At 45.1% G+C, this 11,784-nt stretch overlaps 1 protein-coding gene across 1 annotated transcript in view; it reads right to left on the reverse strand.

The window, feature by feature from the left end:
• dyrk3 (dual specificity tyrosine phosphorylation regulated kinase 3) overlaps positions 1-11,784 on the reverse strand; it is a 33,232-nt gene that overhangs the window by 14,094 nt on the left and 7,354 nt on the right. The window contains exon 2 of the mRNA XM_071337020.1: positions 9,378-9,487. Coding sequence (XP_071193121.1) covers positions 9,378-9,487 — 110 coding nt within the window. The remainder of the gene's footprint in view (positions 1-9,377; positions 9,488-11,784) is intronic.

Genomic DNA, 11,784 nt, shown 5'->3' on the forward strand with positions numbered 1-11,784 from the left:
GAGACACAGAGTGACAGAGACACAGACAGAGATATTGATCATTGGATGTCCTCCCTCTCTCTTCCCCCTCTCTATTTCTCTTATCCTTCTCCACCTTCTCGTGTGCAAGACAAGAAAGAGTGTACAAACACACTGGTCTGCATGGGAGGAACAGAGGAATAGGAATTGAGTGAGAGTGAGAGTGAGAGTGAGAGAGAGAGAGAGAGAGAGAGAGAGAGACATGTCTAGCAGAAGACTAGGACAGCGGGACCCTATTCTCTGTGCTCGTGGATTATAACCTTTCAGAAGAGAAGGGGAGAGAGGAGAAGAGAGGGGTAATGGTGAATGTGTTAGGTCAGATTTTCAAGCCTAGTAAAGCTTTACAATCTATCAGACCTTGTTTCCTGCCTGCGTGTGGTGTGTGCCCTGCCTAATGGGTCTGGATGTAAACAGCCCCTCTGGCAGTAAGCCAATCAGAGAGCATCGTTCAAGAGGACCTACTGGCTCTGGTTCCAACACTAACGCATCCCTCCTTCACGCGTCCCTCCCTTCTTCACATCCTTCCTTATGGTTCAAATTAAGATGAGGGAGAGAGAGACGAATGGGGAGAGAGGATAAGGAGGGAGAGAGAGACGAAGGACGAGAGAGGATAAGGAGGGAGAGAGACACAAAGGACTAAGAGGATAAGGAGGGAGAGGGGGGATAAGGAGAGAGAGATGAAGGAGAGAGAGGATAAGGAGGGAGAGAGGATAAGGAGGGAGAGAGGATAAGGAGGGAGAGAGGATAAGGAGGGAGAGAGGATAAGGAGGGAGAGAGGATAAGGAGGGAGAGAGGATAAGGAGGGAGAGAGGATAAGGAGGGAGAGAGGATAAGGAGGGAGAGAGGATAAGGAGGGAGAGAGGATAAGGAGGGAGAGAGGATAAGGAGGGAGAGGGAGACGAAGGGGAGAGAGGATAAGGAGGGAGAGGGAGACGAAGGGGAGAGAGGATAAGGAGACGAAGTGGAGACAAAGGAGAAAGAGGATAAGGAGAGAGAGGGAAGGGGGAGAGAGGATAAGGAAGGAGAGACCGAGGAGAGAGAGACGAAGAGAGAGAGAGAGAGAGGAAGGAACATGTATTTGTATCGTTTTGTAACAAGGCCCTGAGAAATGGTCGTCCTGTATCGCAACAAAACGTCTCTGTAACAGTGTTTTAGGCCAGGACAGTGAGAGTGTGTGCGTACTAACAGTGTGTTTGGGTATGGGAGGCAGGCCAGGGGGACCGTGTGTTTATCTGGGTTTTTCCTAGATCAAACAGGGGCTTAGGTGATGGACAAAAAAAATGTATAAAAAAAATCCAAGATGGCGCAGCAGTAGGACGTGTGTATCTGTCTATATCTTATCCCGTGTAAATAGCCGGTCTTTCTCGTATATATCTTCATCTCACTTTCTCTCTATGAACTAAATATACTTTCCTGCAATCCGCCTCACCCAATGTGGTACGGATCTGCTATTTTTATTCCTTATAACTGGAACTTCCATCAGGAGCTAGCCAGCTAACTAGCTACTAGTCTTTGTTAGCCACAGCTAGCGGTCCTCGCCTATTTTCCCCCAGTCATCAGCCAGCCTTAGATCGGACCACACCTGCCAGTCTACACAGCGCGATATCAACCCAGAGCATATCGGACTGCTTCTCTCTACCACATCACCGGATTCCTACCGCTCTGGATCATTAGGGCTAGCTAGCTGCAAACGAGTGGCTACTGTTAGCTAACGCCTCTGTCCCGAAGCAAGCACCAGCTGGCCTTGAGCTAGCCTCGAGCTAGGTTCATATACCAGCTAATTCTAGGGCTACAATACCTCCTTTGCCACTTGGCCTGGACCCTTCATTGTCGACACGGAGCCCCGCCGATCCATCACGACTGGAATGCCGACGTGATCGCCCGATGTGGTCTCAACAGGCTATTCTGTTATGATGTCGCTGAAGAACCATCTACTAGCCCCGGCCCGCTAGCTTTTCTGAACGCTGTGTCCCCTGCTCGCCTAGCGTAGTAGTGACTACCGAACAGCACCCTGACTCACCTATTGCTGCTCTTCTGACCCTATGATCACTCGGCTACACAGCTGATGCCCCCTGGACTGTTTAAATAACACGGTACCTCATTTTGTTTACCTGTCGGCCCCAGTCTCGAACTCAGGTCCTGTATGTCCCTAACTGACCCGCTCTGCCCATTCATCACCATTTACCTGTTGTCTTAGCTCTCCTGATCAACACCTGTGATTGCTTTATGCCTCTCAATATGCCTTATCTACAGCGTTCTTGGCTAGTTTTTATTGTTTTATTTCACTGTAGAGCCTTCAGTCACGCTCAAAATGCCTTAGATATCTCTTTCGTCCCACCCCACACACATGCGGAGACCTCACCTGGCTTAACTTGTCCCTCCAGAGACGAAACCTCCATCATCACTCAATGCCTAGGTTTATCTCCACTGTACTCACATCCTACCATACCTTTGTCTGTACATTATGCCTTGAATCTATTCTACCACACCCAGAAATCTGCTCCTTTTATTATTATCTGTTCCCAACGCACTAGACGACCAGTTCTTATAGCCTTTAGCCGTACCCTTATCCTACTCCTCTGGTGATATATAGGTTAACCCAGGCCCTGTAGCCCCCAGTTCCACTCATATTCCCCAGGCGCTATCATTTGTTGACTTCTGTAACCGCAAAAGCCTAAGTTTGTTTTATTCACTGTTTTAGCTCACTCTGCCAACCCTAATGTCCTAGCCGTGTCTGAATCCTGGCTTAGGAAGGCCACCAAAAATTCTGAAATTTCCATCCCAACATTTTCCGACAAGAAGGAACTGCCAAATGGGGTGGAGTTGCAATCTACTGCAGAGATAGCCTGCAGAGTTCTGTCATACTATCCAGGTCTGTTCCCAAACAGTTTAAGCTTCTACTTTTAAAAATCCACCTTTCCAGAAATAAGTCTCTCACTGCTTCCGCTTGTTATAGATCCCCTCAGCCCCCAGCTGTGCCCTGGACACCATATGTGAACTAATTGCCCCCCATTTATCTTCAGAGTTTGTACTGTTAGGTGACCTAAACTGGGATATGCTTAACACCCCGGCTGTCCTACAATCTAAGCTAGATGCTCTCAATCTCACAAATTATCATGGAACCCACCAGGTACAACCCTAAATCCATAAACACGGGCACCCTCATAGATATCATCCTGACCAACCTGCCCTCTAAACACACTTCTGATGTCTTCAACCAGGTTCTCAGCGTTCACTGCCTCATTGCCTGCGTCCGTAATGGGTCCGCGGGCAAACGACCACCACTCATCAACGTCAAACGCTTCCTAAAACACTTCAGCGAGCAGGCCTTTCTAATCAACCTGGCCCGGGTATCCTGGAAGGATATTGACCTCATTCCATCAGTAGAAGACACCTGGTTATTCTTTAACAGTGCTTTCTTCACCATCTTAAATAATAATGCCCCATTCAAAAAAAATTTTTACCGGGAACAGATACAGCCCTTAGCTCACTCCAGACCTGACTGCCTTTGACCAGCACAAAAACATCCTGTGGCGTACTGCATCAGCATCGAATAGCCCCTGCGATATGCAACTTTTCAGGGAAGTTAGGAACCAATATACACAGGCAGTTAGGAAAGCAAAGGCTAGCTTTATCAAACAGAAATTTGCATCCTGTAGAACAAACTACAAAAGGTTTTGGGACACTGTAAAGTCCATGGAGAATAAGAGCACCTCCTCCCAGCTGCCCACTGCACTGAGGCTAGGAAACACTGTCACCACCGATAAAGCTACGATAATCATGAATTTCAATAAGCATTTTTTTCTACAGCTGGCCATGCTTTCCACCTGGCAACCCATACCCCGGTCAACTGCCCTGCACCCCCCACAGCAACTCGCCCAAACCTCCCCCATTTCTCCTTCACCCAAATCCAGATAGCTGATGTTCTGAAAGAGCGGCAAAATCTGGACCCCTACAAAATCAGCCGAGCTAGACAATCTGGACCCTCTCTTTCTAAAATGATCTGCCGAAATTGTTGCAACCTCTATTACTAGCCTGTTCAACCTCTCTTTCGTATCGTTTGAGATCCCCTAAAGATTGGAAAGCTGCCGCAGTCATCCCCCTCTTCAAAGGGGGAGACACTCTAGACCCAAACTGTTACAGACCTATATCTATCCTGCCCTGCCTTTCTAAAGTATTCGAAAATCAAGTTAATAAACAGATCACCGGCCCTTTCAAATCCCACCGTACCTTCTCCGCTATGTAATCTTGTTTCAGAACTGGTCATGGGTGCACCTCAGCCACGCTCAAGGTCCAAAACGATATCATAACCGCCATCGATAAAAGACAATACTGTGCAGCCGTCTCCATCGACCTGGCCAAGGCTTTCGACTCTGTCAATCACCACATTCTTATCGGCAGACTCAACAGCCTTGGTTTCTCAAATGACTGCCTTGCCTGGTTCACCAACTACTTCTCAGATAGAGTGCACTGTCAAATCGGAGGGCCTGTTGTCCGGACCTCTGGCAGTCTCTATGGGGGTGCCACAGGGTTCAATTCTTGGGCAGACTCTTTTCTCTGTATACATCAATGATGCTGCTCTTGCTGCTGGTGATTCTCTGATCCACCTCTACGCAGACGATACCATTCTGTATACTTCTGGCCCATCTTTGGACACTGTGTTAACTTCTTTGGGATAGGAGGCAGCATTTTCACGTTTGGATGAAAAGCGTGCCCAGAGTAAACTGCCTGCTACTCAGGCCCAGTTGCTAATATATGCATATTATTAGTAGATTTGGATAGAAAACACTCTGAAGTTTCTAAATCTGTTTGAATGAGGTCTGTGAGTATAACAGAACTCATATGGCAGGCGAAAACCTGAGAAAAATCCAACAATAAATGGGAAATCTGAGGTTTGTAGTTTTTCCAACTCATCGCCTATCGAATATACAGTGTCTATGGGGTCATATTGCACTTCCTAAGGCTTCCACCAGATGTCAACAGTCTTTAGAACCTTGTTTGATGCTTCTACTGTAAAGGAGGGGGAATGGGAGCTGAATGAGTCAGAGGCCTGCCAGAGTGGCATGAGCTGACCACGCTCGTTCACGTGAGAGCGACCTGCGTTCCATTGCAATTCTAAAGACAAAGGAATTCCTCGGTTGGAACATTATTGAAGATGTATGTTAAAAACATCCTAAAGATTGAATTTATACATCGTTTGACATGTTTCTACGGACTGTAACGGAACTTTTTGACTTTTCGTCTGGACCTAATGATCGCGCGTCATGAATTTGGATTTGTGAACTCAAGGTGCGAACAACAAGGAGGCATTTGGACATAAATGATGGACTTTATCGAACTAAACCAACATTTACTATGGAACTGGGATTCCTGGGAGTGCATTCTAATGAAGATCATCAAAGGTGAATATTTATAATGCTATTTCTGACTTCTGTTGATTCCGCAACATGGCGGGTATATGTTTGGCTTGTTTTGGTCTCTGAGTGTCGTACTCAGATTATTGCATGGTTTGCTTTTTCCGTAAAGCTTTTTTGAAATCTGACAAAGCGGTTGCATTAAGGAGAAGTATATCTATAATTCTGTGCATAATACTTGTATCTTTTATCAAAGTTTATTATGAGTATTTCTGTAAATTGATGTGGCTCTGTGCAAATTCACGGGATGTTTTGAGGCAAAGCCAAATATAAACAGAGGTTTTTGGATATAAATATGAACTTGATCGAACAAAACATACATCTATTGTGTAACATGTTGTCCCGGGAGTGTCATCTGATGAAGAATATCAAAGGTTAGTGATTAATTTTATCTCTATTTCTGCTTTTTGTGACTCCTCTCTTTGGTTGGAAAATCACTGTATGCTTTCTGTGACTAGTTGCTGACCTAACATAATGATATGTTGTGCTTTCGCCGAAAAGCCTTTTTGAAATCGGACACTGTGGTTGGATTAATGAGAATTTTATCTTTAAAATGGTGTCTAATACTTGTATGCTTGAGAAATTTGAATTATGAGATTTCTGTTGATTGAATTTGGCGCCCTGCAATTTCATTGGCTGTTGGCTTGCGGAACCCCGTTCCCAGACAGGTTAACAAACCCCCAGATGAGCTTCAATGCCATACAACTCTCCTTCCGTGACCTCCAACTGCTCTTAAATGCAAGTAAAACTAAATGCATGCTCTTCAACCGATCTCTGCCCACACCCGCCCGCCTAGCATTACTACTCTGGGCGGTTCAGACTTTGAATATGTGGACAACTACAAATACCTAGGTGTCTGGTTAGACTGTAAACTCTCCTTCCAGACTCATATTAAGCATCTCCAATCCAAAATTAAATCTAGAATCGGCTTCCTATTTCGCAACAAAGCATTCTTCACTCATGCTGCCAAACATACCCTCGTAAAACTGACTATCCTACCGATCCTTGACTTCGGCGATATCATTTACAAAATAGCCTCCAACATTACTCAGCAATTTGGATGCAGTCTATCACAGTGCCATCTGTTTTGTCACCAAAGCCCCATATACTACCCACCACTGCGACCTGTATGCTCTCGTTGGCTGGTCCTCGCTACATATTTGTCGCCAAACCCACTGGCTCCAGGTCATCTATAAGTCTTTGCTAGGTAAAGCCCCGCCTTATCTCAGCTCACTGTTCACCATAGTAGCATGCGCTCCAGAGAACTTGTTCTCAACTGGCCTACCTGGTTAAATAAAGGTGGACATTTTTTTTATGAATCGTGAAAAGTGATGTGATAGCTAGCCAGCCCACTTGCTAAATAATCATGGATTATGATAAGGGATAACCTATAGGTGCGCCTTTTACTAGTAGACAAGTAGGGTCATTATCTATGCTGCCAGCCCTCTCCCGCTAGAATGAACGATATGTATCTTCTATCGATCTATTGATAGGACAGGCGCAGTCACAAAGTGAGCGATGACAGGAAAACACGGCTGGTTTGACAGTCTGCCGTATGTCCCGCCTCCCGGTACCTGGGTGTGTGTTGTGTACACTGTGGTTACAGTCACGTGTTTTTACACAGAGGCAGAGAACATGGATAATCCTTCAACGTCTTGGTATTTTCCATGCTTCATATGCAGCCAGCGAGTGGTAGCGCATAGGCTATTTACTGTGTTTTGACAGACAGAAAGCTGGACCGGTTGATTAAAAGGTGTGGAACAGACTAAATACAGCTGGACCGGTTGATTAAAAGGTGTGGAACAGACTGAATAAAGCTGGACCGGTTGATTAAAAGGTGTGGAACAGACTGAATAAAGCTGGACCGGTTGATTAAAAGGTGTGGAACAGACTGAATACAGCTGGACCGGTTGGTTAAAAGGTGTGGAACAGACTGAATACAGCTGGACCGGTTGATTAAAAGGTGTGGAACAGACTGAATAAAGCTGGACCGGTTGATTAAAAGGTGTGGAACAGACTGAATACAGCTGGACCGGTTGATTAAAAGGTGTGGAACAGACTGAATACAGCTGGACCGGTTGATTAAAAGGTGTGGAACAGACTGAATAAAGCTGGACCGGTTGATTAAAAGGTGTGGAACAGACTGAATACAGCTGGACCGGTTGATTAAAAGGTGTGGAACAGACTGAATAAAGCTGGACCGGTTGATTAAAAGGTGTGGAACAGACTGAATACAGCTGGACCGGTTATATAAAAGGTGTGGAACAGACTGAATACAGCTGGACCGGTTATATAAAAGGTGTGGAACAGACTGAATACAGCTGGACCGGTTATATAAAAGGTGTGGAACAGACTGAATACAGCTGGACCGGTTGATTAAAAGGTGTGGAACAGACTGAATACAGCTGGACCGGTTGATTAAAAGGTGTGGAACAGACTGAATACAGCTGGACCGGTTGGTTAAAAGGTGTGGAACAGACTGAATACAGCTGGACCGGTTGATTAAAAGGTGTGGAACAGACTGAATACAGCTGGACCGGTTATATAAAAGGTGTGGAACAGACTGAATAGAGCTGGACCGGTTGATTAAAAGGTGTGGAACAGACTGAATACAGCTGGACCGGTTGGTTAAAAGGTGTGGAACAGACTGAATACAGCTGGACCGGTTGATTAAAAGGTGTGGAACAGACTGAATACAGCTGGACCGGTTATATAAAAGGTGTGGAACAGACTGAATAGAGCTGGACCGGTTGGTTAAAAGGTGTGGAACAGACTGAATACAGCTGGACCGGTTGATTAAAAGGTGTGGAACAGACTGAATACAGCTGGACCGGTTGGTTAAAAGGTGTGGAACAGACTGAATACAGCTGGACCGGTTGATTAAAAGGTGTGGAACAGACTGAATAAAGCTGGACCGGTTGATTAAAAGGTGTGGAACAGACTGAATACAGCTGGACCGGTTGATTAAAAGGTGTGGAACAGACTGAATACAGCTGGACCGGTTGATTAAAAGGTGTGGAACAGATTGAATAAAGCTGGACCGGTTGATTAAAAGGTGTGGAACAGACTGAATACAGCTGGACCGGTTGATTAAAAGGTGTGGAACAGACTAAATAAAGCTGGACCGGTTGATTAAAAGGTGTGGAACAGACTGAATACAGCTGGACCGGTTATATAAAAGGTGTGGAACAGACTGAATACAGCTGGACCGGTTATATAAAAGGTGTGGAACAGACTAAATACAGCTGGACCGGTTATATAAAAGGTGTGGAACAGACTGAATACAGCTGGACCGGTTGATTAAAAGGTGTGGAACAGACTGAATACAGCTGGACCGGTTGATTAAAAGGTGTGGAACAGACTGAATACAGCTGGACCGGTTGGTTAAAAGGTGTGGAACAGACTGAATACAGCTGGACCGGTTGATTAAAAGGTGTGGAACAGACTGAATACAGCTGGACCGGTTATATAAAAGGTGTGGAACAGACTGAATAGAGCTGGACCGGTTGATTAAAAGGTGTGGAACAGACTGAATACAGCTGGACCGGTTGGTTAAAAGGTGTGGAACAGACTGAATACAGCTGGACCGGTTGATTAAAAGGTGTGGAACAGACTGAATACAGCTGGACCGGTTATATAAAAGGTGTGGAACAGACTGAATAGAGCTGGACCGGTTGGTTAAAAGGTGTGGAACAGACTGAATACAGCTGGACCGGTTGATTAAAAGGTGTGGAACAGACTGAATACAGCTGGACCGGTTGATTAAAAGGTGTGGAACAGACTGAATACAGCTGGACCGGTTGATTAAAAGGTGTGGAACAGACTGAATACAGCTGGACCGGTTATATAAAAGGTGTGGAACAGACTGTGTGTGTGTGTGTGTGTGTGTGTGTGTGTGTGTGTGTGTGTGTGTGTGTGTGTGTGTGTGTGTGTGTGTGTACTCACAGTGTGTTTGGGTATCGGGGGCAGGCCAGCGGGACTGTGTGTGTCTGCTTCTTCCTTCAGTAGGTGGTCAGTTCTCATGTAGGAGTTATAGAGGCCGTCACCATGCCGCGCTGGTGGACACAACAACACAGGTCAGAGGTCACGCTCTGGATCAACTTCATTGACATTAACAATATAATCAGAGACATTTGTAATAAATAAATTGGTCTAACAGGAGCCCTCATATTGAAACAGTAACCTAACAGACATACACTGGAGTACAATTAACAATACAATCAGAGACATTTGTTATAAATAAATTGGTCTAACAGGAGCCCTCATATTGAAACAGTAACCTAACAGACATACACTGGAGTACACTTTCGCCCTCGGAACAGCCTCAAATCGTTGGGGCATGGGACTCTAGAAGGTGTCGAAAGCGTCCCAGTATCGCAATATCAACTGTCCCAAACTTAACTTGAACCAATCCCAAAATTGAAACGCATGTGGGGTTTTTTTGTGTGTTAATATGCCAACATGGGTCTAGATCATTTACAATGCTTTTAAAGTAAAGTATTTCAATCTATATTACATCAACTTCATTTGTTAACATAAAACTTTTTTACATCTTAATGAAAACAAAAAAACATCCATTACATTATTAGAAAGTAGAATGTATTAATTGAACATGCTAACCACATGTATACAATATACAGTACCAGTCAAAAGTTTGGGCACACCTACTGATTTCTTTATTTTCTACATTGTAGAATAATAGTGAAGACATCAAAACTATAAAATAACACATATGGAATCAGTCTCAAGAAAGTTTGGCTACATTTTCAGGCTCCTCCCTTATGTCAGCATTGGTCTGGACATGACAGGCTGTAGCCAATAGGCATAGGCTATCACCTACACATCGACGTAAAGGCTAATTACCTATGTACATTTACATACAATTTTGTTTTTCTTCACAGAATACCTATTGTTTTTCATTTTTAAAAACAATTTACTTAGCAATTTTAGTTAATGGCCTTGCAGCCCTGGCAGAAGGCCCTGGCAGAAGGCCTTGGTGCCCTGGCAGAAGGCTCTGGCAGAAGGCCCTGGTGCCCTGGCAGATCGGGCACTTAACTGGTACCTAGAGCAAAACAACCGACATGTAAGTGTCCGTGGGAGTCTCACCTTTCCAGAGGTGTCATATTAGTGTGTAAAACAAACTGTTTGGACGCTACAGACAGAAGTTGTACAAAGAGTCTGTACCAACTTCAGACGGGTCCTGTGATGATTGTGTGTGTGTGTGTGTGGGGGGGGGGGGGGGGGGTGTAGAGCAAAACTGAGAGTCTCATCTTTCTACAGAGTGCTAGTTTGCAGGCCAAACCAGTTGGAGACTACAGACGTTTTCGTGAGAAGACCGATTTTCAGGATGTCTCAGTCTGACAAACATCACTCTACCTCTGCCATCTTTCACCACAGATACGGAAGGGGCCATACCGGCGCATGCGGTGGATTGAGAAGCAGCCCATGCAACAACAAAAAAAAAGATCTGTAGATTAAACAGATGGGGATTTTTGCATTATGTTAATTTCATTTCCGCAGAGCCACTTATAATAACAAGATTTCAGGCCTGTAGTCCCCCCCAATAACACCTCATCTGTGTGCAGGTCTAAGGTGACACACATAGTCACGCACACTGTGGCGTATCATAAATCAGACCCTTTCCGGTTATCAGATCCCTTCCGTATTAAGGATTCTATTTCTGATCACACCTGTGTCTGTGTTCCATCGCTTCAACGTGGATGCACAGAACAAAACGGCGGAGACAGACAGACAAGCGGAAAGATGCTGCCGTCACAGTAGCATCTGCTAGCCCCATTAATAGGCCAATAATAGGCCTACCACTTTCAGCAACCTTATTAAGCACCTGGCTAAGCCAGTCTGGGCTGTGATTGGGGTTGGCTGGTTCATGCTAGTAATAGCGTTAACCCATAGAGAGCTGTGGGGTTAGTTAGCATTTGCCAATAGGGAGCTGTGGTGCTAGCATTATCCCATAGAGAGCTATGGGGCTAGTTAGCATTAGCTAATAGGGATCCGTGGAATTCACCTGCTAGCATTAACCCATAGACCAGGGGTCTCCAACAGGTAGATCAGGAGCTACCAGTAGTCCGCAGCCCACCTATAAGTAGCTCGCCAATCATTTCTGAGAGTACATGCATTTTTACATCACAAGCCGTCTCAAAGATCCCGGCTATTTTCCAATCAAAACCACATCGACATTATCCCACCCCTGCTTAGCCACTATTGGCGTAAAAAGTCAAAACGTAACAATATCTGCCAATTAATTTCCAGCAATATTGCCCGTCTGTCTGTTGCACGCGTTTGTCTTTTACTTGGTATGTAGCCAGTTAGCGATGCTAATCATTTTCCCCGA

Source organism: Salvelinus alpinus, chromosome 12 (assembly GCF_045679555.1).
Source record: "Salvelinus alpinus chromosome 12, SLU_Salpinus.1, whole genome shotgun sequence".
Lineage (NCBI taxonomy): Eukaryota > Metazoa > Chordata > Actinopteri > Salmoniformes > Salmonidae > Salvelinus > Salvelinus alpinus.